This window comes from Aethalodelphis obliquidens, unplaced genomic scaffold, assembly GCF_003676395.1.
Source record: "Aethalodelphis obliquidens isolate GAN/ISIS:26980383/991018 unplaced genomic scaffold, ASM367639v1 scaffold20, whole genome shotgun sequence".
Taxonomy (NCBI): domain Eukaryota; kingdom Metazoa; phylum Chordata; class Mammalia; order Artiodactyla; family Delphinidae; genus Aethalodelphis; species Aethalodelphis obliquidens.
The window spans coordinates 12595473-12623421 of NW_020837964.1; the positions used below are offsets into that span (position 1 = coordinate 12595473).

At 43.6% G+C, this 27949-nt stretch overlaps 1 protein-coding gene across 9 annotated transcripts in view; it reads left to right on the forward strand.

Moving 5' to 3' along the window:
• Positions 1–6833: 6833 nt before the first annotated feature.
• Positions 6834–27949, forward strand: part of WDR59 (WD repeat domain 59) — a 109192-nt gene continuing 88076 nt past the window's right edge. For all 9 annotated transcript variants that reach the window (XM_027119278.1, XM_027119285.1, XM_027119276.1 and 6 more), the window contains exons 1-3: positions 6834–6998; positions 19692–19741; positions 24107–24242. In XM_027119278.1, coding sequence (XP_026975079.1) covers positions 6945–6998; positions 19692–19741; positions 24107–24242 — 240 coding nt within the window. In that variant the 5' untranslated portion in view covers positions 6834–6944. The remainder of the gene's footprint in view (positions 6999–19691; positions 19742–24106; positions 24243–27949) is intronic.

Sequence of the window (27949 nt, forward strand, 5' to 3'; positions counted from 1 at the left end):
GGCACTGCACTAAGTTCTAGGATACGATAGTCAGAAAGACATATAGAGTCTTGTTCTCATAGGGCTTCAGAAGAAACACTAACCTAAATGTCCATCAACTGATGAATGGATAAACCGAATGTGGTATATCCATACGATGGACTGTTATTCAGCCATAAAAAGAATAAAGTGCTGATACATGCTACAACATGAATGAACCTTGAAAACACTAAGTAAAAGGAGCCAATCACAAAAGATCTTATATTGTCTGATTCTACTTACATGAAATGTCTAGAATAGGCAAATCCATTGAGACAGAAAGAAAGCCTGGAGGGAGGCGAGAATGGAGAATGACTGCTACTGGGTTTCTTTTTGGAGTGGTGAAAATGTTCTGGCATTAGATAATGGTGATGGTTGTATAACCTTGTAAATATACTAAAAAAGAAAAAACAACCCACTGAATTATACACTTAAAAGTGTGAATTTGATGGTTTATGAATTACAGTGCAGTAACATATATATATATATATATATGAAGTATCAAAGGAGGCAGTGACAGTACAGTGTGGTAAATAAGCCTAGAACAGGGACTTCCCTGGTGGTGCAGTGGTTAAGAATCCGCCTGCCAATGCAGGGGACATGGGTTCAATCCCTGGTCCGGGAAAAATCCCACATGCCACGGAGCAACTAAGCGCGTGTGCCACAACTACTGAGCCTGCGCTGTAGAGCCCACAAGCCACAACTACTGAAGCCCCTGTGCCTAGAGCCTGTGCTCCACAACAAGAGAAACCACTGCAATGAGAAGCCCATGCACCGCAACGAGGAGCAGCCCCCACTTGCCACAACTAGAGAAAGCCCGCGTGCAGCAACAAAGACCCAACACAGCCAAAAACGAATAAATAAAATTAATAAAAAAAAAAGCCTAGAACAGTGCCTGGCAAGTACGTGACACTCAATAAATGTTTGTGAAATGAATGAATGAATGACTAAGTGCTATGAGAGTTCAAGACCATGGTGCTGATGGAAGGAGACAGGCACAGACACAGTGATTCTAAGCCAAGACCTAAAAGATGAGTTGGAGATTAGCCAGGGAAAGCAGGGTGGAGGTGGGGCATTAGCTGTGTTTCAGGAAGAGAAGAATGTTCCAAGCAAAGGGAACAGCACGTTCAAAGGAACTGAAAGACGCAGTAGAGCTGCAAAGAGAGGAAGTGGTCCTCAGAAGCTGACAAGAGGGTCCAGGGAGCCATGGGAAGGAGCATGGACCGTATCCTGAGGGGATGGGGAGCTGTGGAAAGATTTATCAATATCATTATCATTAAAAATAATGATTAATAAGGCCAATTATTAATGAAGATTCCAACTTGGAAAATTAAGAAACTTATCCTCTCCCCAAATAAAGATCTATATTTTTCTTTGCTTACATATTCATAAAGATACTGGATGGAAACATGAAACAACATAGTGTAGTCCCTTGGGGGGGTGGGCAGTAGGAACTGGAGAGCTGGGTGAGAGGATAGATGGGAAATGTTTCATTTCATTATATACCTTTTTGTATTTTAGTGTTTCAACCATGTAAATTTAAATAGAGAGAGAGAGAGAGAGAAAGAGATAGAGGTATATAGAAAGTGTATACCACATGCTTTAAGACTTCATCTTCCAATGCAGGGGGTGCGGGTTCGATCCCTGGTCGGGAAGCTAAGATCCCACATGCCTTGCGGTCAAAAAAACAAAATATAAAACAGAAGCAATATTGTAACAAATTCAATAAAGTCTTTAAAAATGGTCCACATCAAAAAAAAATCTTAAAAAAAAGGATATACCACATGGACACTGAAAAGTCATACAGCTGGAAGGAGCAAAGCTGGACTTCTAAGCTTTACAGTGAACATGCCCATCAAGGAATCTTTGCATGACAATTTCATTTTCTCTCTATGCTTTCCAACGGGGTGAAAAAGATTAGATCTGCTTAACAGCTCTATTTCTTTTTGTATATTAATAATTTGCCTTTAAGTTGTATATTCCAATCTACTATCATAAGCTAGTCTCTCTCACATCTGGCACCATGTAATTCCCCCAGACTTACATTTTTCAAGGTGATGTTCAAAACCGGGGTTTTGCACCATTGTTATGCACTGACATTGTAAAGGCAAATGGCTTTGGCAATGCTGATTTGTTTTTAAATTGAGGTATAGGGACTTCCCTGGTGGTCCAGTGGTTAGGACTCTGTGTTTCCACCACAGGGGGCCCGGTGTTCTATCCCTGGTCAGGAAACTAGGATCCCGCATGCCATGCAGCATGGCCAAAATAAATAAATAAAGATATTTTAAAATTGAGGTATAGTTGATTTACAATATTATATGTCAGGTGTATACCATAGTAATTTGCAATTTTTAAAGGTTATATCCATTTATAGTTATTATAAAATATTGGCTACAGTCAATGCTGATTTTATCAGCTCTTTCTCCTGACTATTCTGGTAGGTGGGTTAGTGATTTATTAACCCTGTTTCACAGCTGAAGGAGAGCCACGAAGCAGTTCGCCCAGGGTAAGTGAGAGCATGAAGATAAAAAATAAAACAGAGGTCCCAAGTCTAGCTGGGGCCGTTCTTGCATCTGATATCCTTGCATCAAGAGAGTCCAGAATGCGGACTTCCCTGGTGGTCTGGCAGTTAAAACTCTGACTTCCACTGCAGGGGGCACAGGTTCGATCCCTGGTTGGGGAACCAAGATCCCACATGCTGCGTGGTGTGGCCAAAAAGTAGAAAAAATAAATACATTAAAAAAAAAAAAAAAGAGTATCCAGAATGACTTGCCACTCTCTCCAGACCTGTTAACTTTAAACCAAGAACCCACAGGAGAAACTTGGAACAAAATACGTACAGGGCTCTTGATGAAACAAACGATGAAATGAAACAAATCTGAGGCTTCAAGTCTCAGTGGATGCCTGTTGTTATGCCATGAGTCCCTCTTTCTAAGATGTAAAGGACAGAATCAAGCTACTGAATGATTGAACTTTCCCTGCTCTGTATCTTAATATTTTCATTTCAGGGGGAAATTTGTCATATGAATAACTGCACAAGGAGATAACAAGGGCATTGCCTGAGAAAGGCTGCCACTCGAGGTCCCACAGGCCACCTAAATTTAGTGTCATCACATTGCAGAGAGCAGGGGCTTCACCTTTGTAGATCAGGCTCTCAGCTGATCAGGCTCTCACAGCAACGAAGAGTAGCCCCCGCTCGCCGCAACTAGAGAAAGCCCGCGCGCAGCAACAAAGACCCAACACAGCCAAAAATAAATACATTTTTTTTGTGTGTGTGTGGTACGCGGGCCTCTCACTGTTGTGGCCTCTCCTGTTGCGGTGCACAGACTCCGGACGCGCAGGCTCAGCGGCCATGGCTCACGGGCCCAGCCGCTCCGCGGCATGTGGGATCTTCCCGGACCTGGGCACGAACCCGTGTCCCCTGCATCGGCAGACGGACTGTCAACCACTGTGCCACCAGGGAAGCCCCAATAAATAAATTAAAAAAAAAAATGTAAGTCTGGGACTTGAAGTGTTCAGAAAATGGGGGAAATGGCTTGTTAGGGCCTACTCCTGGGAAATAGCCAGGGTGGGGATGGCATGGACGAATATCTCCAAGTAAGAAACTTTCTCCCAGGCCTCTCATAGCTCTTTAGGTTTTTAATCGTTTTGCTTGAAAAGAGAAAATGTAAATAGAGAAAATCAGGGTAATGGTCAACCAAATGCATATAGCAAGGAGCCAGAGCATGTGGGCACATCCACAAATATTTGTTGATTGATGAAAAGAGGGAAATTACTGGTAGAGCTCAGGGCAGGGTTCCAAGATTCCCAGATGTAGAGAGACTGAGGGGTCAGCTAACTCCACATTCTACAGAAGAGGAAACAGGGGACCAGAAAGATAAAGGATCCTGCTCAGACTTGCAAGGCTAGCTGCTGATAAGAGCCAGCCAGAGCCCTGGATTTCTGGGTTGGCCACAGACCCTTCCTTCCTGTGGCGTGGCTAGCAAGTGACCTTCTGAAAAGACATTGTTTGGTGATAAGGGCTCTGTGGCCTGGTCAGCAAGTTGAGGTCTGCTTGACAAGGGACACCTCAATGGTCTCCAGTCTCTTACTCAGGATATTCATATGCAGATCTCAGGGGAGCACACTAGTGAAGAAGCAAGCAGAGAGCTCTAGACTTAGCTCTGGAATCCTTACTCTTTCGTGGTGACAGCGTGGGTGGGAGACGGAAAGAAGGGCTGAGGAGGAAATTAGAAAGGGGCTCATGGTCCCTCCCTCAAAAATTCTACCTTGCCTTTTTCACATTCAAGAAACAAGACACTGGGAGAACAGAGAGAACCAAGGATTTGAAACCCAAAGTACTTTCTGTACCTAATAACCATGACAAGCAGATTTTGAGAACTAGACAAAAATGAACTAAAGAGGTGGGAGTGGGGGAGGGTTGCAGAAATGCTCGGGCAGGGGCAGTCCTACTGGTTTTAGTGGGAAAGGAATTACTAAGCTGTATATAGACAGAGAACTTTGAAATCTCTCTCTCTACCTCTATCTCTATCCAAAATAAAACTTCAAAGCCTAAGCAGGACCCTTCCTTAATAGCCCTTTTCAACTTTTCTAGCTGTACTTTTTGTTACATCCTGTCACCTACCCTAAGTTACAGTTGTACCTGACTATTTGCTAACCACTCATTCAGTGGATATTTATTGAGCACCTACTACATCCTAAGCAACAGGCAAATAAATAAGAATATGAGGTGTTAAATGAATTGATTCATTTATTCCTATGTGATGGCATAAGCATACCTAGAAACTATTCTTTATCTTTCCCTCTCTGTGCCCTTGAACGTGGCTTGCAGTTTTTCCCCTTCCTGGCCCTCTGAGCTGAGGCCCTTCTCTCTAGAGCAGTCTTTGGCATTTTTGGTGGAGAATTGGGAAGAAACTGGAAGGCAGGAAGAAAAGCCAGTGCAGGAGTGTGGAGGCCAGGGCTGGAGGAAATTTTTAAGGGCTGTGTTGTGTGAGTATAATAACTGATAGATGAATGAGAAAGAAAGCAAGGGATTTTACGGAGAACTATTGGTGATTCTGTATTTCTTTCTGGGTGTAAAGAACTACAAGTAAAGACCATGAATAGTTTTAGAAATTGCTTTTGGTTTCACAGAGAGCATCCTTTGGATGTAGACAGCGCTGTGCGGGCATGATATATGCTTTTCGCATTTATTCATTGGACCAATATTCATGGAGTGCCATGTATGTGCGGTCGCCATGCAGGGCTGAACAAAACAGACCTGGTCCCTCTCCTCCTAAAACTTGAAAATATTCAATAAACAAATATTGAGTTACATATTGTGATGTGTATTTTGAAGGAAAGAAAGAAGCACAGTGTCGTGAGTGTTAACTGGGGAACTGCTTTATGTCTTTGGAACACATCATCCTGCTCTTCACACTTTTTGATGCTGAAGTACTTTTTCTGATAGTGGACTCTATCAAAAATCCTAATAATATACTGAAAAGCTCAAATGTCACGGTCTTCAGGATGCTATGTCATGTCTCCCATTTAAGCTGTTCTCTCCTGGCACGTTGCTTTTATAAAACACAATTCTGCCGAGTGTATACCTGTTGTACAGTGACCAACTGTCTCTGTTTGCCCACATTGAGCAGCTTCCTGGCATGAGTTGGTCACCCTAACCTGTTGACAAGTCTGTCTTCCCCATTATATCCAACACTCTAGGAGGGAAAGGAAGCCTTCTTATCTCTATTCATGCAACAACTTGCATGTAGAAATAGAGTTAATATTAACAACAATAATAATAGCTTACACTTGAGTGTTGACTATATTCCAGGCCCTATGCTTGCTTAACTCCTTGCAACAAGCAAACAAACTTCTTCCTTCTATAGAGAAACTGAGGCTAAGCCAGTTAAGCCCAGGATTTGAGAGGCTGGGGCTGAAAAAGAGAACCTCTTAATCACCACTCCCTGTACTAGCACAGCAGTCCTCCAACTTTTTGATCTCAGGTTCTCTTTACACTCCTAAAAATCATTAATAACCCTCCAGAACTTTTGTGTGGGAGATGTCTAGTACATCAGAAATTAAAACTGAGAACTTAAAAAATATATATTTTATTTAAACATCAATGTGCATTCACATCAATAACACATTTTGTAAGTAAAAAATAACTATTTTCCAAAATAATGGTTTTGTGAGAAGAGTGGCAAATCCCTTTAATGTCTGGCTTAACAGAAACCCACTGGATTTTCACATCTGCTTCTACGTTCAATCTGTTACTAATATGTATCATGTAGCCTCTGGAAAACTCCATTGTACACTGGTGAAAGAAAATGAAAAAGGCAAATAACTTCTTTGTATGACTATGAAAATTGTTTTGCCTTCGGAGATCCCTTGGGTCCTTGGATACTTTGGCAGGCGCCGCTGTACTGTATAAAACAATTCACTCTTTCCAATGCCTTTGTGGCAGGCCTCAGGGGAAGAGGTAACCACTGGTTTGCACTAATGTCGGGCTTTGGTTATATACGGCCTGGGCCTTGCGAAGGACACCAGCGAGGAGACAGAGAGGTGCCTCCCCTCGTCCAAACCTTAACCTGCAAGCTCTTCGCGGATTGCCCACAAGTGGCTAGACCTTGGCCTACAACTCCCGGCAGAGCTCGCGGCAGGGGGCGTGTATTCACAGGCGCGAGGAGCGTGGGTGACTCTAGCCGAGTGACGAAGTAAGGGGGCGTGTCTGTTTTGGGGCAGGCTCGGTGCCGCAATTGGATAATCCGGGAAGAGGGGGCGGAGCCAGTGTTTGGGTCAGCCAATGGTTTGCAGCCAGACGGAAGGGGGGACGGGGCGTGGCTGGACTGGCTCGGGGCTGCGTGGGGCTCACCGAACCCGGGAACGCGGGTGTCGTGGGTGGGAACGCGTAGTCCTGGGACCGCCGAGTCTGGGCGCGGGAGATGGCGGCGCGATGGAGCAGCGAGAACGTGGTGGTGGAGTTCCGCGACTCCCAGGTGAGCTCGGGGCCTAATGGAGCCTTTTAAGCATGCGCCCTTCCTGGTTCCCCTCCCCCACGCTGCCGGGTCGTTCTTGGGGGCGGCGGGGCGACCCCCAGTCCGGGCTGGAGAGATGGGCAAGGGAGTGACCCGGACCTGTCAGACCCAAGCGGGTGAGGGGATCCTTGATGACCGTTGTGGGTGTTTGGGGCTGGCATGGGCGGGGTTTCGGGGTTCCCCTCGTGGATACCGGGAGTGGCGTCTCCCTGGGGACATCGAACTGCAGAGATTGCGCGCTACTGAGCGCTGAGGGGAGGCTTCCCATGACCACGGTGGTGAGCGAGGGGGTTTAGGTACCCCTGCGCCTAGTGACTTTGGGCAAGTCGCAGAACTTATTTGAGCCTCAGATGCATGGACTTAACCCTGCCTCACAGGTCTTTGGAGTGGATTCGATAAAAAAAAAAAACTGCATGCAAAGTGCCTGTTTCGCGCCTAAGCTTTTAAGTGGTTACTGATGCTAGGATAGTGGAAAATACCGTAGGTGAATAGGAGTATGCACTGCATGTATTGCCCGCGTTCGAATCCCGCCTCAGCTCTTAGCCTGTCATCACCCTCTGCGCATGTTTTCTCACCTGTAAGAGGTGCGAATCGTACCTACCTCATAGGGTTGCTGTGAGAATTTTGAGGTCATACATTTAGAATGTGTGGCACAGTGCTGGACACATAGTAATCCCAAAGGAACGCTAGTATTTACTAGGAATTTTTACCATTTTTCTATTTCATTCCTTCCATATGCCGGGCCTTGTGCTAAGTGATCTACATTTCCTTTTTCTAATTCATGAAAGAACCATGCTAGATAAGTAGATTTTTTTTTTTTTCCCCAACAGGGAAGCTGATCCCCATTTGTCTGATCCCAAGTGACTTGGCCAAGGCCTCCCATTATGTGGTCGCATTGGGATTTGAACACAGGCGTCTGGCCCCAGGGCCTTGTTGTGCTCATTACACTACTCTGCTTCATACTGTATGAGCCTGTCATACAGTCGTTTTACAATAAATATCATGCCCCCCTTTCCCCAGCACCTAGGACAGTGTGTTGGTGATTCTCTTCATGTATCGAACACATAATTTATTGAATACCTTCAGTGTGCCAGACTTTCATTCAGTCATTTTTTCAGTAAGGGTTTATTGAGCTTTTGACAGGTGCACACTGTACCAGGCACTGTGTTGGTGCGCAGGTGATTTATACTGAAGGGGAATCTGGATTTACGATAAGGGGGTGATGTGGTTTCTTCTTTCTAAAACCTATCCCTTCTTTTGCCGTAAAGATGCATGAGGGGAGAACTTCCCACCAATTTGCTCTATGGCTGCCCTTGATACATAGTGCCCATGGAGAGTTTGAGCAACCGCATTTGGGTGAAAGGATCCTAAAGCACTTTGCACTGTCAGCATGGTGTCTCTGGGAGGAAGAAAGATGCCAGACTCCCAGGGGAAAAGAACCATATTCCTGTTACCCTTTTTGTTAATTGCTTTCACTGGGGACTAAGAAAAGAATCATGTGTCCTACCTCTGAGCTTGGTAATTTGGAAGCTACTAATCTGCAAACCCTTTAATTTTCACAGAAACCCAGGTAGTCTCACCCCTGCTTCTCTACACGGATGTAATTGAAAAGACCTGCAGAGAGGGTGTTGACACATATATTAGGATGCTATGAAGTCGTATCAAATAATTAAACCTAAACAGCAGTTGTCATAGTAAGAGAACAAACTAAATTGGGTAATTTAACTGCCTTGTGGGAGTTTCTGTTTTTCTTTCTGATTTTTCTATTCATTTGGAAGGGTGAGTCTTAGTGTGAATTAGTATGGTTTTGTAGTTGATTTTGGTGATCACTGGGAGGGGTAGGGACTCATTTTATTAACTATTTCATTAATGTAGAAAGAAAAAGTTAAAACTCTTCACACCGCCTTTCTGAAAAGGCAGAACAATAAACTTTTCCAAACAGCCCACCACCCTTTTTTTTTTTTGACTGCATTGGGTCTTCGTTGGTGTGACCCCACCACTTTTAAAAATCATTTAAAAAATTTAAAGCTTTTAGGTTTTTCAGAGAAAAACCCCAGTCTGAAAGGTGTAACTTTTTTGCATTTTATATGTGTCATTTACTTTATAAAACAGATGTTACTTTCACCGATTAATAGTGAGGAAGCTGTGCTGCTTGGCATCTACTCTGAAGTGGTCCCTGGAATCGATGAGTGTGAATGCTAAGAAAGCTTAGCGATAGTTTTCTAGAGCAACACCATCCACTAGAACTTTCTGAGATGATGGAAATGTGGCTCTTCAACACTTGAAATGGGGCTAGTGTGACTGAAACAGTGTTTTGTGTTTTTTTTTTCCAGTACGTGGGCCTCTCACTGTTGTGGCCTCTCCCATTGCGGAGCACAGGCTCCAGACCTGCAGGCTTAGCGGCCATGGCTCATGGGCCCAGCCGCTCTGTGGCATGTGGGATCTTCCCAGACCGGGGCACGAACCCGTGTCCCCTGTATCGGCAGGCGGACTCTCAACCACTGCACCACCAGGGAAGCCCGAAACAGTGTATTTTAATTAATTAATTAATTAAAAAATAAATTTATTGTATTTATTTATTTTTGGCTGCGTTGGGTCTTCGTTGCTGCACACGGGCTTTCTCTAGTGGCGAGCGGGGGCTACTCTTCGTTGCGGTGCTCAGGCTTCTCATTATGGTGGCTTCTCTTTGTTGCAGAGCATGGGCTCTAGGTGTGCAGGCTTCAGTAGTTGTGGCATGCGGGTTCAGTACTTGTGGCTTGCTGGCTCTAGAGCACAGGCTCAGTAGTTGTGGTGCACGGGCTTAGTTGCTCAGGGGCATGTGGGATCTTCCTGGACCAGGGCTGGAACCCATGTCCCCTGCATTGGCAGGTGGATTCTTAACCACTGCGCCACCAGGGAAGTCCTTTTTTTTAAAATTTTTTTTTTTTTTTTTGGCTGTGTTGGGTCTTAGTTGCAGCACGTGGGATCTTCGTTGAGGCAGGCGGGATCTTTTGTTGCCGTGGGTGGGCTCTTCATTGTGGTGTGCGGGCTCCTCTCTAGTTGTGGCGTGTGTGTTTTCTCTTTAGTTGTGGTGCGCAGTCTCCAGAGTGCATGGGCTCTGTAGTTTGCAGCACGTGGTCTCTCTAGTTGAGGCTCCCAGGCTCAGTAGTTGTGGCACGCAGGCTTAGTTGCCCCGCGGCATGTGGGATCTTCGCTCCCTGACCAGGGATCGAACGCGTGTCCCCTGCGTTGGAGGGCAGATTCTCTACCACTGGACCACCTGGGAAGTCCCAGCACAAGATATCTTAACATTTGTATGTGTCCTTTTCAATTTCTTTCATTAATGTTTTATAGTTTTCAGTATACATGTCTTTCACCTCCTTGGTTAAATTTATTTCTAGGTTGTAAATGGGATTGTTTGATGCAATTGTAAATGGGATTGTTTTCTTTATATCTTGTCCTGATGATGTATTAGTGTATATTAGTGTATAGAAATGCTACAGATTTTTGTGTATTAATTTTGTATCCCACAACTTTATTTAATTCGTTTATTAGTTCTAACAGGTTTTTGATGGAGTCTTTAGAGTTTTCTGTATTTAATGTCGTGTCTTCTGCAAATGGTGACAGTTTTACTTCTTCCATTCAAATTTTGATACCTTTTATTTCTTTTTCTTGCCTAATTTGCTCTGGCTAGGACTTCCAATACTGTGTTGAATAGATGTGACAAGAGTGGGCATCCTTGTCTTGTTCCTGATCTTAGAAGAAAGGCTTTCAGTTTTTCACTGTTGAGTATGATGTTAGCTGTGGGCTTGTCATATATGGACTTTATTATGTTGAGGTATGTTCCCTCTATATTTACTTTGTTGAGAGTGTTTATCATAAATGGATGTTGAATTTTGTCAAATGCTTTTTCTGCATCTATTGAGATGTTCATATGATTTTTATTCTTCATTTTGTTAACGTGGTGTATCACATTGACTGATTTGTGGTTATTGAATCATCCTTGCATCCAAGGAATAAGTCACACTATGATCCTTTTAATGTCTTGTTGAATTCAGTTTGCTAATATTTTGTTGAGGATTTTTGCATCTGTGTTCATCAGGGATATTGGCCTGTAATTTTCTTTTCTTGTGATGTCCTTATCTGGTTTTGGTATCAGGGTAATACTGGCTTCATAAAATGAGTTTGGAAGAGTTCCCTGCTCTTACGGTTTTTGGAAAAGTTTGAGAAGGTTTGGTATTAAATCTTTGGATGTTTTGTAGAATTCACCAGTGAAGCTCTCTGGTCCTGGACTTTAGTTTGTTAGCAGGTTTTTGATTACTGATACAGTCTTTTTTTTTTTTTTTTTTTTGCAGTACGTGGGCCTCTCACTACTGTGGCCTCTCCCGTTGTGGAGCACAGGCTCCGAACGCGCAGGCTCAGCGGCCATGGCTCACGGGCCCAGCCACTTCGCGGCATGTGGGATCTTCCTGGATTGGGGCACAAACTCGTGTCCCCTGCATCAGCAGGTGGACTCCCAGCCACTGCGCCACCAGGGAAGCCCTGATTCAGTCTTTTTAATAGTAATCAGTCTGTTCAGATTTTCTGTTTCATCATGATTCAATCTTAGTAGATTGTAAGTTTCTAGGAATTTACCCGTTGCTTTTAGGTTGTCTAGTTTGTTGGTATATAATTGTTCGTAGTAGTCTCTTATGATGCTTTGTATTTCTATGGTATCAGTTGTACTATGTCCTCTTTCATTGCTGATTTTATTTCAGCCCTCTCCCGATTTTTCTTGGTGAGGCTAGCCATAAGCTTGTCAATTTTGTTTATCTTTTCAAGGAACCAGCTCTTAGTTTCATTGATCTTCTCTATTGTCTTTTTTTTTTTTTTTTTGGCTGCTCCATGTGGCATGCGGAACTTCCCCGACCAGAGATCAAACCCATGCCCCCTGCATTGAGAGTGTGGAGTCTTAACCACTGGACCGCCAGGGAAGTCCCTGTTATTTTCTTTCATTCTACTAACTTTGGGCTTCTTTTGTTCTTTTTCTAGTTCCTTGAGGTGTAAAGTTAGGTTGTTTATTTGAGACTTTTCTTGTTTTTTGAGATAGACATTTATTGCTATGAACTTCCCTCTTAGAACTGCTTTTGCTGCATCCCACAATTTTTTGTATATTTCCATTTTTCTTTGTCTCAAGGTATTTTTAAAATTTCTTTTTATTTCTTCTTTGACCCATTTGTTGTTCAGTAGCATGTTGTTTAATTTCTACATATTTGTGAATTTTCTGCCAGTTTTGTTTGAGTAATTAATTTCTCATTTTATACCATTGTGGTTAGAATAGATGCTTGATATGATTTCAGTCCTCTTAAATTTATTAAGACTTGTTTTGTGGCTTAACATATGATCTATCCTGGAAAATTTTTCATGCACACTTCAGAAGAATGTGTATTCTGTTGCTTTTTTTTTTTTAATTTTATGTTTGGCTGTGTCTGGTCTTAGGTGTGGCATGCAGGATCTTTTGTTGTGGTGCACAGTCTTCTTCTCTAATTGCAGCACATGGGCTTCTCTCTAGTTGTGGTGCACAGGCTTAGTTGCCCTGTGGCCTGTGGGATCTTAGTTCCCTGACTAGGGATCAAACCTGCGTCTACTGCATTGGAAGGTGGATTCTTAACCACTGGACCACCAGGGAAGTCCCTGTTCTGTTGCTTTTGGATGGAATATTTTAGATATAACTGTTATGTCTATCTGACCAAATGTGTTGTTTAAGGCTGATGTTTCCTTATTGACCTTCTATCTGGATGATCCATCCATTGAGGCAAGTTGGGCATTAAAATTCTCTAATATTATTATATTGTTGTCTGTTTCTTCCCTTAGGCCTGCTAATATGTGCTTTATATGTTTAGGGGCTCCTATATTTAGTGCATAAATGTTTATAAATATTATATCCTCTTGTTGGATTAACCCCTTTATCATTATGTAACACCTATCTTTTTTTGGTATTTATTTATTTGTTTATTTATTTTAACATCTTTATTGGAGTATAATTGCTTTACAGTGTTGTGTTAGTTTCTGCTATATAACCAAGTGAATCAGCTATATGTATACATATATCCCCATATCCCCTCCCTCTTGCATCTTCCTCCCACCCTCCCTAACCCACCCCTCTAGGTGGTCACAAAGCCCCGAGCTGATCTCCCTGTGCCATGCAGTTGCTTCCCACTAGCCATCTATTTTACATTTGGTAGTGTAACACCTATCTTTGTCTCTGCTAACAGTCTTTGTTTTAATGTCTATTCTGTCTGATAGAAGTATAGCTACTCCAGCTTTCTTCTGGTTTCCATTTGCATAGAATATCTTTTTCCATTCCTTCACTTTCAGTCTGTATGTCCTTCCATCTAGAGCGAGTATCCTATAGGCAGCATATAGATGGGTCCTGCTTTTTTTATCCATTCAGTCACTCTTTGTCTTTTGATTGGAGAATTTAGTCCTTTTACATTTGAAGTAATTATTGATAGGTTTCCCCTGTTAATAACGTTTTACACTAGTATGGTACATTTTCCACAGTTAATGAATCAATATTGATATATTAACCAAAATGCATATTTAACTCAGATTTCCTTACTTTTTACCTAATGTCTTTTTTCTGTTCTGGGATTCCATCCAGGATACCACATTATATTTAGTTGTCACGTCTCCTCAGACAGATGTCTCCTCTGCCCCTTGCATTGAGAGCATGGAGTCTAACCACTGGACCACCACGAAGTCCCAGTATTTTTTATTTTTTGCGGTACGCGGGCCTCTCACTGCTGTGGCCTCTCCCGTTGCGGAGCACAGGCTCCGGACGCGCAGGCTCAGCTGCCATGGCTCACGGGCCTAGCCGCTCCGCGGCATGTGGGATCCTCCCAGACCGGGGCACGAACCCATGTCCCCTGCATCGGCAGGCGGACTCTCAACCACTGTGCCACCAGGGAAGCCCTTTTTTTTTTTTTTTTAAACCACTACACTTTCCTTCTTTTAAAAAAAAAAAATTTGTTTATTTATTTTTGGCTGCGTTGGGTCTTCATTGCTGCACACAGGCTTTCTCTAGTTGTGGCGAGTGGGGGCTACTCTTCATTGCAGTGCGCGGGCTTCTCATTTTTGTGGCTTCTCTTGTTGCGGAGCACGGGCTCTAGGTGTGCGGGTTTCAGTAGTTGTGGCACGTGGGCTTAGTAGTTGTGGCTTGTGGGCTCTAGAGCTCAGGCTCAGTAGTTGTGGTGCACGGGCTTAATTGCTCTGCGGCATGTGGGATCTTCTTGGATGAGGGCTCAAACCCGTGTCCCCTACACTGGCAGGCAGATTCTTAACCACTGCGCCACCAAGGAAGCCCAGGAAGAGAGGTCTGAAGTGATCTTTAATGTCATGCTCAGGCTGTGGGGAACCACTAAGGGAGTGTGAGCAAGCAAGCAGCATAGCCAGAGGTAGGTCCTGCAACAGTCCTGAGGGTGGAGGGAGCAAGGCTGGTGACAGGCGGGTGTCCCTGTCCAGGGGAGGACCGACAAAGGCCTGAGCTGAGGCAGAGACAGGAAGAAATGGATGAATTAGGAACAGACTTTCCTAGCTGTTTCTTCAAGTGTCCAAAGCTAGGAAGAGTCCAGGAGGCAGTCATGTCACGAAGCCAGTGGTTTTAAGGAGGGAGTGATCATGAGTTCTGATGCTGCCACATGATCAAGTAAAACAGCCAGTAAACAGCCAACAGTGCAGGAGGCCAGTGACAACCTGTGCTGGACCATTTTTTATTGTTGTCCACTGGAGAGGTGGTAGAAGAGGCTTCTGAATCCAGTCTGACATAAAGCCCATGCACATCCTTTCTGCTGCACCAGATGAACTGTGTTTTATGTCTGCAGAAATGCCATGTAGAAACTTTCTTCCTTTTGATGCAACGCAGTCAATTTCTTTGGATTGGTGAGACCAAATGCTTAAGAACACAGCAGCCTTCATGAAAAAATGATTTTTTTGAACAAGGGCAGCAGCAATTTGTGTACAGAGGCTCACAGAGTCTTATGAAATGGTACCTTTTATCAGCCATCAGTTAGCTTTTCTTTTCCACATTATGAATTACATTTTCTCTAGGCCAGTAAGAATCAACCGTCACTGTCAGTGCTATGGCAGTCTTATTTTGTCGAGGTCATATGACTCCTAAAGTGTGCTGCAAAGGCCACCATCCTGCAGAAAGGACAGGGCTGTAAAGAACTTTATTCTCTTTTGTCTAAAGATGTCACCTTGACAGGGAGCATTTCTGAACATAAGTTTGTTTCCTGCAGGTGGGAGAGGAATTTTCAATTTCTAAAAACAAAGGTTCAGAAAAGGTATGGTTGGAATTTTACATCATAAAATGTGGGGATAAGGTACACAAACTTTGCTCGTCAGTTCTCTCTATTCCAGTAGAAGGTTTCCCACAGCAGGCAATGAACTATCAAAGTTCATTATCCTAGGAGGTATTAAAAAAGTGAGGGAACTGGAGAAGTATAGATAAATTCATGGGTGATAAATTAGCAAGGGAAACTACTGAAAAACTTTGAGATGTCGGCACATTCCGAGCTGGGAGGACCCTGATTTTCACCTGGTTCTGACCCATCTTCAAAACTATCAGATGTGTGCAGAGTGACTGCATTCACAAAGTACCTCATTGGGAGCTCTGGGAGAAATGAAATAGGCCCTCACCTGCAGGGGCTCACAGCTCATGGGAGAGGATCAATGTGCACAGCAGTAACTACAGTAAGTCCCCTACAAACGAACCTTCAAGTTGCGAACTTTCAAAGATGTGAACGTGCGTTCCATCTACATCAGGCGTGAGTGAAACTGCAGCTTGCCCTCCGTCTCCTATTGCTGGCGATCCTTCAGCTCTACCATCTCCCACCTCCTCTCCCTCCTGCAGTCAGTAACTCTTCTTGCCTGTTCCCTCGATGCCAGCCCCTGTATGCCAGCTGTTGTACTGTACTACTGTACTTTTCAAGGTACTGTACTGTAAGATTAAAAATGTTGTCTCTATTTTTTGTTTGTTTGTTTTTTATGTATTATTTGTGTGAAAAGTATTATAAACCTTTTACAGTACAGTACTATATAGCTGATTGTGTTAGTTGGGTACCTAGGCTAACTTGGTTGGACTTGTGAACAGATTGGACTTACATACTTGCTCTCAGAATGGAACTCATTCATGTGTAGGGGACTCACTGTACCACAAAGCAAGTTAAGGCAAGTCCTGTGATGGAGGGGCAGGGAAGGTACTTTAGGAGAAGGTGGAGTCCCCTTGGTGGACGCTGGGTGAGCTTCTTAGAGGAGGTATGTCTTGAGCCTTAAAAGTTGAGTAGAATTTCAACAGCAGAGTAGGAGAGAAGGACTTTCTAGGCGGAAGGAAGAGCTTAAGCATCTCTTCAGAATTGGGAGAGTTGCAGAATCGGGTGAGTGCTGTGAATGGGTGTGGCTTGAGCAGGTAGAGAGTGGGTCAGCCTGAGAAATTCTGTAAGTGTCTGATTTGGAAGGACCTGAAGGCTGAGGAGTCTATGCTTGATTTTATTCAGAGTGAGAAAAACCAACAAAGGTTTGAGAGCAGTGGATTGATGTAATTAGAACTGTGTCTTCAGAGGTTCAGTGTTAGGTTGAATGGAGACGGGAGAGGGGAAGGTAGACTGTTGGGAGGGTGTTGCTGTAGACCAAGTCTCAGGCCTAGATGAGAGGAATGGAAAGAGAAGAGAGTTGGAAGGAGCCTCGGAAAGAAAGTGCTTTTTATTATAAAATAATGCAAATATAGAAATAATACATAAATGTAGACTCATTGAGAGGAATAAAATTAAAATCCCATAGGAACAACTACCATCTAAACATTTTGGGATACTTTTTTCAGGCTAAGTAGCTGATTTAAATTTTAGTTCATAGTAAGGAATGAAATACCACTTTCCTGTACTCCTCTAAGTTGTCTTTAATCTGCAGCAGGGCTCTGCCTGCAGGCTGGTGGGAGGTTCTCTCTCAGTCACTGTGGGGCTCCCTTCCTCTCTTTACAGTGAGATCATACAAGAACCCTATGGTTCTTCACCCCTGATGCCCAGACTTAGCATCTCTCAGCCATTCCCCATCGGGTGCACTGAGGGTGCTGAGGCCTTTCCAGGGGGATTCTTGTCCCTGACAAAGCACCACCTTTTACTCTGGTGAGTTTATTTTTAGGTTCTTTGCTTAAAGCACTTCCCTCTCTCCATTTCCCCCTTTGGGACAGCCTAGCAAACCCTCCTTCATGTGCTCCTGCAAGCATAACGTTGGCCTCTTTCTTTCTGGGATAGGAGTAGGGAAATATCAGTTAGGTGTGGGTTTTTTTGTTTTACTTCTTAAAAAATAACTTGCTCTGATAAGGTGATATGGTGAGTTATGATACTCTCATTGCAGGCTCCTGCATTTTTCTATGTCATTCTTTAATGCTTCTAGAACATTTCATTGTCTAGAGATCTATAATTTACTTATAGATAACATGAATTCAACAACTCTGTGTATGAAAGTTTTGGCTGTATTTTGGATAGATTCTGGAGGTGGAATTACTGAGTCAAAGGACATGACTTTAGGGGAGTTCCTAGTGGTCCAGTGGTTGGAACACCACGCTTCCACTGCAGGGGACATGGGTCTGATCCCTGGTCAGGAAACTAAGATCCTGCATGCTGTGCAGCGTGGCCAAAAAAAAAAAAAAAAAAAAAAAAAAAAAAAAAGACTTATTAGCTCACGGTACTGTAGGTCAGAGATCCAGGCTCTGCCTGACTGCTTTCTCTCTTCAGTCTCATAGGCTGAAACCCAGGCATCCGTTGGCTGTGTTCTCGTCAGGAGGCTCAGCTGACTAGGGAAGAATCTGCTAACAAACTCATTCAGGTTGTTGGAAGAATTCGGTTCCTGAGGGTTATAGGACAGAGGTCCCTGGTTTTTTGCTGATTGTTATTTAGAGGTCACTCTCAGCTTCTGCCATGTGGTCTGTCCATCTTCACAGCCGGCAGCAAAGAGTCTTCTCCATGTTAAATCAATCCCTCACCCTTCAAATCTCTGACTTCCTCTGTCTCTGACCTCTAGACTTAGCTTTAAAGAGTTGATGTGATTAGGTCTCTCTATCTCCCCCTCCTCCCTCCCCCAAGAAATTTTTCGTCATCTCAAACGGAAACTCCGTACTCATTAAACAATAACACCCCACACCCCCAGCCCCTGGCAACCTCTACTGTACTTGCTGTTTCTATGAATTTACCTAGTCTAGACACCTCATATAAGTGGAATCATGCAGTATTTATCCTTTTTTGTCTGACATTTCACTTAGCATAATGTTTTCAAGGTTCATTCATACTGTAGCATGTATGCCATTGTGTGTATATGCCACGTTTTGTTTGTTCATTCATCAGCTGATGGGCGTTTGGGTTGTTTCGGGTCTCTCTTTCTTAGGGTTAACTGATTTGGGACTTTAATTACATCTCAAAATCCGTTTGTAGCAGTACCTAGATTAGTGTTTGAATAATGGGGAGAATGTGTATGTACACCAAGGACCCAGAATCTTGGGGCCACCTTAGGATTCTTGCTACCACACACACTCTAGAAAGATGGTACCGTCCCTGGTTGGAGGTACCATCTTGCCCTCTTTCATACCCTTAATGTATACATTGCACAGAAGAGTCCTGGAAATGGCATCTCATTTCACTGCCTGCTTTTCCAGCTGGGCTATTCTCTGCTCATGACTCTAGTGGAATGAAGGATGCATAATAATCCCTTTTCAGCCTCCAGTGAAAGCACTCTGGCTTCTTGTCCCTAATGTTACCTGTGACGTGTTTCTTGAGGGTGTACAAGTGAGAAACCCATTAATAAGACCAGCGAGAGTGAGGAAGAGAATTTCTGTTTACCATTTGTGATGTGTGAGTGTAGCGGAATGTACAAAATGCATTCTCTCTGGATAGACTCTTGGAAAGAACTTAGAGCATTTAATAACCAAACAACGGCACAAACTGTTGCAGATAATGCCCTGAGAATACAGCAGGACTTGAACTTGTCCAAATAAGAGAATTTAGGGCTATAACTCCCATGATTAAAATTAGCCTCACGCTCCAGCCTGAATGTAGATTTGTTTGGTTCGGTGTGGTCTTTGGGAAATTGGACATCAGATCCTGAAAAGATGGTGATCCCTAGGAACTGGGAGACCTGGGAAATGGAAGGCAGTAAAAGGTGCTGGAAATCTCAGATTAAATGGGAACTGGGCATCTCAATGACAAGAATGTGACCGTGGATTCAGCAGAGGTGGTGTTTGAATATTACCAATTGCCATTCGGCTTGGAGGAGGAGTCCATGCCCTTTGGGAAGGCATGGATGGTGTGTGTATGTGTGTATATGTGTGTGTGTGTGTGTGTGTGTGTGTGTGTGTGTGAAAGAGAGAGAGAGAGAGAGAGAGAGAGAGAGAGAGAAAGATGTCCCAGGTTAGATTGTGTGTAGCCCTGGTCTCAGGGAGAACAGACAACTGCTGCCCTATTGTGGAAGGTGAATGTGAGATTTGAATGAGAATTAGAAGGGGGTTAAGGTATCCACTGTAGAGAACTGCCAGCCGGGGACTGCCTGGGCCACGGGAAGAGGAAGACCCACAGGTGTCTACCTGCCTGTCTTCTCTAACCTGAGCTGGCTTTGCTGGCAGAACTGAATCTGTGTTCTCTCTCACAGGCAACTGCAATGTCTGTGGACTGTCTGGGGCAGCATGCAGTGCTTTCCGGGTAAGTGAGCTTACAGCGTTCGTCTGCCACAATTTCTGGGAACAAATTGCAAATCAAGAGGTTTCTGGGAAATTGGAAAATACTTTCTTATTTAAGGATTACAGTCATAGGGTTTAGTTCTGCTGTCCTAGTGACCTCAGTGGTAGTTGTGGGCATTATTTGCAGTTTATTTTTTTCTCTGCCCTAACAGGTGAGCAATAAAATTCCTTTGAAATGTTAGTGACTGGTAGCTTGGTCTTGAAATTGCCATTTTCTGTTTAGTGCATGGACTCTTCAGAAGGATGCTGTCTGGTATGGTCTAACAGGTAGCTAGTTCCTAGGATTGAGAGGATCTGGGTTACAGTTTGGCCATTGATTATGAGCCCTTGGACATTTATTCAGTTGGCCTCCCTGGACTTCGGTTTTCTCATGAAGCAATTCGATTTCATCATGAAGAAGTTGAACTACATAATTTCTGTAGTGTCTTCTGGTTCAAAATTAAGATTCTGGCAATTAAGGTCCCTGCATTTGCTAATCATCCTAACATTGTACCAGTATGATAACATTTAATGGTCAGAGTCCCTTTCCTTTCATGTTGCCCTAGATTACTACCTCTCAGATTTAGCTATATGTTCGTTAACTTAGTTGTTTATGAACCCATTTATAAAATGAAGTGTTTTCTATTCATTATTTTATTTTGAAATCGTGTTTTAAATTACTTTTAAATAAAACCATAGCAAACATTAATTCAGAAGGATATACCATGGAAAGTAAGTTTCCGTCCTACCTCTGACTCCACTCCCCAGAGACAGTTATTGATAATACCATTTTCTTGTGTCACCCTGAATGCATAGATAGGAAAAATTGGTATGTCTCTTTTCTGCCCCAGCCAAACTCACTTTTTTAAAAAATAGCTTTATCGAGATATAATTCACATACCATGCAATTCACCCTTTTAAAAAAATTATTTATTTTATTTATTTTTGGCTGCATTGGGTCTTCGTTGCTGTGCGTGGGCTTTCCCTAGTTGAGGCAAGCAGGGGCTACTCTTCCTTGGGGTGCGCAGGCTTCTCACTGTCATGGCTGTACTTGTTGCACAGCATGGGTTCCAGAGCACAGGCTCAGCAGTTGTGGCGCACGGGCTTAGTTGCTTCACAGCATGTGGGTCTTAACGGGCCAGCGATCGAACCCGTGTCCCCTGCATTGGCAGGTGGATTCTTAACCACTGCACCACCAGGGAAGCCCCCCACCTCACCTTTTTCCCCACCCTGATCTCACTCACCAGAGGCAACCAGTTAAGACTCCTGAGCTGTTTATTTCGGGTTGCTTCTATTTTTCCGAGTGGTGTACTACATGCACTGCTGTATCTTGATTTATCCATCACAGATATTCAAATTGACTTCTTACAGTAGATGATGAATATTTAGCACTTTTACTTCAGTTGTGAGTCCCTTATGTATATATACCTGGCCTTCCCCCTCCTTCCAATGTAGTCATGTAACAATTGTTGGGTTAAATCAGTATGTGGAGTTCTTTTTCTCAGAGTTATTGTCAAGAGATCCTATGCCATTCTGATTCTGGACTCTGTATGTGACCTATTTTTTCTCTTTGGAGAAATCCTATCTTTATCCCTAGTGTTATCTTTACCTCTCGTGTGTGTGAAATTTTCACTGTGACCGCTTTGGTATGTGTCTTTTTTCATTCATTGTGCTGGGCACTTAGAGGGACCCTCCTCCCGTTTTTGACATTATTACCTGTTTTATCTAAACAAATAGAAAAATAACATATACTTGGCATTATGTAGCCATATTAACAACCCATAAAATACTTGCAGGTGCCCTGGAAGAACTGTATCTCAGACGTTAGATTTCTCAGTATTGACTGATGTGGATATTGTCATTTGTAGCATTCTAGGAGAGAACGGGATTATATAACTGGAAATCATGCGAGTGTTCTTATTCTGATGTGTTCTTAGACATGCATACGTCCATGTTATTTTTCAACATGATCTTGAAGTTCACCATTTCATTTTCTTATATTGAACTTTAAACTATGTGTAGTAAAGTGTATGCTTAAGTGAACAGCTCAAATAAATTTACATATATATACACCCATATGGTCACCATTCAGATTAAAATAACAAATAATTTTAGCACCTGGGACGGCCCTTTCAGTCTGGAAATCTGTGTCTTTTAGTTTGGAGAAATTTTCCAGCATTATGTCTTTGATAATTTTCCTCATTCTTTGTGGAGCTTCTCTTAGTGCATGTTGGATATCCTGTATGGATTCTCTTCTGAACTTTCGGTCTTCTTATCTTTCTGTTTTGCATTCCGGGAGTTTTCTTCAACTTTAACTTCCAACCCTTCTGTCAGGTTTTAAAATTTCAACTATAACTTTAGTTTCCAAGAGCTCTTGTTCTCTGTTCTTTAAATTGTCTTCTTTCATGTCTCTGAGAATATTAATTCTAGGTTTTCTTCTTTCCTCTGTGCCGCCCATTTCCTTCTTTTCCTTTTGGCTGTGTTGGTCTCTGTCTTTCAAGTTTCCTGCTGTGACTGATGCTCATGGGCTCTCTGTTAATATTAAAGAGTGAGTGGAATCTCTGTTTACGTGTGCAATGGTGGGATCCACTGTAGGGAGATTAGGTGGGAACTAGGCCCTTTTGTTGGAGGGTGCCCAGATGCCATCATCTCCAGGGCTTTATTGTTGTTGTTGTTTTGTTCACTTTCGTTCTTTCTTGGGCTGCACACTTCCTCCTGAGAAGAATCCGCTTGTCATTAGTCACCATCTGAAGACTAAAAGCCATGTGTTGTGAGTTCTGAGCAGGGAAAGAGGCCTGAGCGTCTCACCCTCCACTTCCTGCCCTGTTTTGAGCACAGCAGCTCTCACTCACCCCCTGCCGTGCCTCTCGTCCCAGGCCCAGGGCTCCTCTGAGGTAGTTTCTCTTCCTCTCCAGCTCCTGCGGGCCTGGATTCCACAGTGTGAACCAGCTCGCTCTGCAGGCCCTTGGGTGCTGGTTGTTTTTCCCCTGGATCACTTAACCATTTTTCTGTCGGCTTTCCGTTTCCTCCCTCATTTTCTTTGTGGGTTTCCGTCTTTTATGTTTTCACTCTTACTCTAGTGGGTCTTCAGTGGGGGATGAAGACAAACATGTTATGTCCAATCAGGCATGTTTATCCTGAAGTGCCCACCTTCTGCTGTTCTGCATTTGCCCTGTACTGTCTCTGATTTCCCCTGCTGAAAAACATGCCATATATATAGTGCTTGGCCTTTGCCCTGTTTCATTCTAATGGGAAATGCCGGCCTGCCTGCCATGGGATCAGATGATTCCTTAGGAAGAGGTCAGAGTTTCTAGGTCTTTGTACTATATCAACTTTCTCAGAAGCCCCAGAAATTCTCTTAGTTTGTGTCTTACCTGTGCTTCCTTTCTCTCTTAATCCATCCCTCCTCGGGTTTCTGCTAGAGTTCTACATGCCATTTTAACCTTCTACTTCCTGTCTGTTCTCAGCGGGGACAGTTAATCTTTTTCTTCATTATCGAGCCCACCTGTCCTCGCCGACTCCCGGGGGCTTGGAGCGCTCCCCAACAAAGAACCGCTGATGGCTGCTGAAGAGGTTGATACACACACCAAGGATTTTTTTCTTAAAACAGAAGGAAAATAGGTGAACAAAGGACATCACCGTTTTCAGATCCTTTATATTGATTGGCACCTTGAACATTATTGGCACTTATTATTATTTTCATTATTATTATTTTTTGGTTATTGTTTCCCCTTCTGATAGTGTTAATTTAGTTCCCATCACCAAGTAGTCAACTTGCACGGGAATTTGAGATCTTCTCAAATTATTTAGCTAAGTGATAAGCGAGGTGTTTAATTTTACACACGTTTATTGCATGCAAAGCACTGTGCCTAGTGAGGAGGGACATATAGAGATATTCAAGACATGCTCCATACCCCAAACACTCAGTTGGTTTGGGACAGGAACATTTACGTTAGCAGTTCTGCTACAGAGATAAGTGCTGTGCTGTAGTCCAAATGCAGACTGTGTCATGGGAGTCGTGTGGAAGCAGCTATGATCCTAACTGGGGGATTGGAAAAGCCTGGGAGAGGGCTGGGCTGGAGCTGAATCTGGTGGAGGAGGTCAGACTTCCATGGATATGGGAGGGAGGACCATCTCTAGAGACAGATCTCACAGGGAGTATGGCTCCCACTTGCCCAGCAGCCACGAGTTACTCTTGTCACTTGTATGCCTTTCGGAGTCGATAAACGTCATGTACATCTGGGGATTTTTTGAGCACTGCTTGCGAACCGTATGTCATTCCAAATGTACTTTTCTATCTTAGTGCTAATGCTGTTCTGTTTTCATAATGTTGATGTTGTTTTCCTAGCCGCCGATTCCTATACATCGTCAGTCTAGATGCCCCCTTCGAAGGTCACAGAAAGATCTCACGCCAGAGCAAGTGGGACATTGGAGCCGTGCAGTGGAATCCTCATGACAGCTTCGCGCACTATTTTGCAGCCTCGGTGAGCTCATTCAAGGAATACAGGAAAAGGCTTTTATTTTTTTATTTTTATAAATTTATTTATTTATTTATGGCTGTGTTGGGTCTTCATTGCTGCACGCGGGCTTTCTCTAGTTGTGGCGGGTGGGAGCCCCTCTTTGTTGCGGTGCGCGGGCTTCTCATTGTGGTAACTTCTCTTGTTGTGGAGCATGGGCTTTAGGTGCACGGGCTTCAGTAGTTGTGGCGCATGGGCTCAGCAGTTGTGGCTTACAAGCTCTAGAGTGCAGGCTCAGTAGTTGTGGTGCACGGGCTTAGTTGCTCCGCGGCATATGGGATCTTGCTGGACCAGGGCTCGAACCCATGTCCCCTGCATTGGCAGGCGGATTCTTAACCACTGCGCCACCAGGGAAGCCCGGAAAAGTCTTTTAAATGTGAGATCTAGGCTGGTAGGTCTGTGTTCTACGTAGAGAAGAGGACATAATCGTCATTTCTCAGGCGGCAAAGAGGGGTTGCATGGTTCTAAAAGGAAGATGGAGGCAATTACAGATTTAAATGTATATGAAAAGAATTGGGGGTACCATCGGTAATTCTAAGAATTGAATCCAGATTTGGAAAGGGAAACAGGTAGATACCTCTATGTCTGTGTGTGATAAGAATCCATTTTCTGCATGAATGTAACTAGCCAGTGACTGAAAGACGTTCTAAGGAAGGACCTGGTGAGCTGGTCTGGGGGCAACTGTCATTGCTTTCAGAGGGATCAGAAGATTCCATACACCCTTCCATTCAAAGGAAGGGATTCTTTTTTGATTGAATCCTGTTCATATGTGAATTCTTCCAGGGAAAAGATGCATATGTTTCATTAGGTTTTCCAAGAGGTTCACAACGGAAAAAATATCTGGGCTTAGATCATCTCTGGTATCCCTTGCCTGATTCTTTATCAGTGTTCTGTTCTCCTAGGACAATTAGAGACCTAAACCTCTGGCTCCTTTTGCACTGGGCCGGGAGGGCAGTATTTGAAGGAGCCCTTCTCATCCTCCAGGGAATATGACCATTCGCAGTGCTGTCTGGGTCTGTTCTTGTCGGGAATGACAGTCTGTGAGAGGAAAGCGTCTCACAAAAGAAAGAAGAGCAATGCTGTCAGCTTTAGAAGGAACAAAAAGCTGCCGTTCCCCATCATTTCCAAAATAGAATCTGACTGTCTGCCTTGAACCAGGGACAACGACTAAAGTGGACCTGATCCCTGGGACTGTTGACAGGTCAGGCCAGATCATTCTTTGTGGTGGGGGCTGTCCTGTGCTTTGTAGGAAATTGGCAGCATCCCTGGCCCCTCGCCCACTAGATGCCAGTAGCATCCTCCCCCACCCCCATCGTGACAGCCAAAAATGTCTCTAGGCATTGTCAGGTGTCCCCTGGGAAGCAAAATCTCCCCTGATTGGGAAGCACAGATTTAGGCTGACCCTTCAGTACTAGGCCCAAGTGGATTAATACTGCATGTGTTTGGGAGTGGCAAGAAAGAGCCTTATTTATTTATTTTTTTCAGACAATCATTTAAAGTGAACAATTCAGTATCATTTACTACATTCACAGTGTTATGTAACTGCCACCTTTATCTAGTTCCCAAACATTTCCATCACTCCAAAGGAAACTCCCTTACCATTAAGCAGTAATTCCCCCACCCACAGCCCCTGGCCACCTCCAGTCTGTGTTCCATCTCTGGATTTAGCCATTCTGGATATTTCATATAAATGCGGTCATACCATACATGACCTTTGGTGTCTGGCTTCTTTATCCACGTCAGAGCATGTATCAGTACTTTACTCCTTTTTATGGCTGAATAATATTCCATCATAGGGATACACCACATTTTGTCTGTTCATCCACTGATGGACATTTGGGCTGGCTGTTATAAATAGTGCCGATAAGAACATGTACGTGCATGTACTTTTTTTTTTAAATAAATTTATTTATTTATTTAATTTATTTTGGCTGCGTTGGGTCTTCGTTGCTGCGCGCGGGCTTTCTCTAGTTGCAGCGAGCGGGGGCTACTCTTTGTTGCAGTGTGCGGGCTTCTCATTGCAGTGACTTCTCTGGTTGCGGAGCACCGGCTGTAGGTGCGCAGGCTTCAGTAGTCGTGGCTCGCGAGCTCTAGAGCACAGGCTCAGTAGTTGTGGCGCATGGGCTTAGTTGCTCCGCGGCATGTGGGATCTTCCCGGGCCAGGGCTCGCACCTGTGTCGCCTGAATTGGCAGGTGGATTCTTAACCACTGCGCCACCAGGGAAGCCCTGTACATGTACTTTTTTGGGTACTCATTTTCACTTCTTTTGGGTATATTCCTAGGAGTGATTGAAAGGCCATGTGAAGTCTGTGTTTTACTTTTTGAGGAACCATCAAACTGTTTTCTACAATGCACAAGACCGTTTTGCAGTCCCATCAGCAATGCATTAGCATTGCATAGCAATGCACAATCCAGCCTCACCAAAATTTATTTCCTGTTTTTGTTTTTGTAATTTAAAAATTCTAGCCATCTTAGTGGGTATAAAGTGGTGTCTCACTGTGGTTTTGATTTGCATTTCCCTAGTGACTAATGATGTTGAACATCCCTTCACGTGCTGGCTGGCCATTTGTATATCATTTTTTGGAGATATGTTTATTCAAGTCCTTTGCCGATTTTTGAATTGGGTTGTTTGTCTTTTTGCTGTTGAGTTGTAAGAGGTCTTTATGTATTCCTGATACTAGACTCCTATCAAGGACATGATTTGCAAATATTTTCTCCAATTCTGTAGATTGTCTTTTTACTTTCTTGATAACATCTTTTGATACATAAAAGTTTTAATTTTGATGAAGTTCAATTTACTGATTTTTTTTTTCCCTTCATTGCTCTTGGTTGGAAGGCAAGCATTTTCAGGAGAAAGAGCTTTGGAGTTAGGCAAATCTGAGGTCAAGTCCCAGTTTCAACACTCACTGTTTTATCTTGAGCGCCCATCCAACTTTCGGAGCCTCAGTTGCCTCACCTGTGATGTGGGTGATGACACCCAGTGTGCAGTGTGATGGGAAAGAGCAGAGGGCAGGTTTCTTAAGGTTCCTAGTGCATAAACTGGCACTAGCAGACCCTGGAAATGGCTAGGAATGTTATTATAAGATGGGGGGGGGGCTTCCCTGGTGGCACAGTGGTTGAGAGTCCACCTGCCGATGCAGGGGACACGGGTTCGTGCCCCGGTCTGGGAAGATCCCACATGCCACGGAGCGGCTAGGCCCGTGAGCCATGGCCGCTGAGCCTGCGCGTCCGGAGCCTGTGCTCCGCAACGGGAGAGGCCACAACAGTGAGAGGCCCGCGTACCGCAAAAAAATAAATAAATAGAAAAGATGAGGGGGTGCTTTTCTTTACACTCCTATTCCCATTGGAAGCTATTTTGAATCCTTACCTTTTGACAGGAACCTTACCTATTTAGAACTGGAAACTGGCATTTCTGGATAAAAATTTCAGAGCTGTATACAACTATCTGTCTCTGAGCTAAAATGAAAATCCATCATATACATATATATATATATATATATATATATCAGTTCAGAAATTATTAAATAGCCTACTAATAGTATTTAGTCTATTAGTAATCTTTATCCATTTTCAGTGTGTTTCATGAACTCGTGATATTTAGGGAGCATTTGCTGGCTTGTTTCTTTAAGAGAAATGTAGTTTGGTTGAAGCTTTGTTTTTCTTCCTTCTCCTTA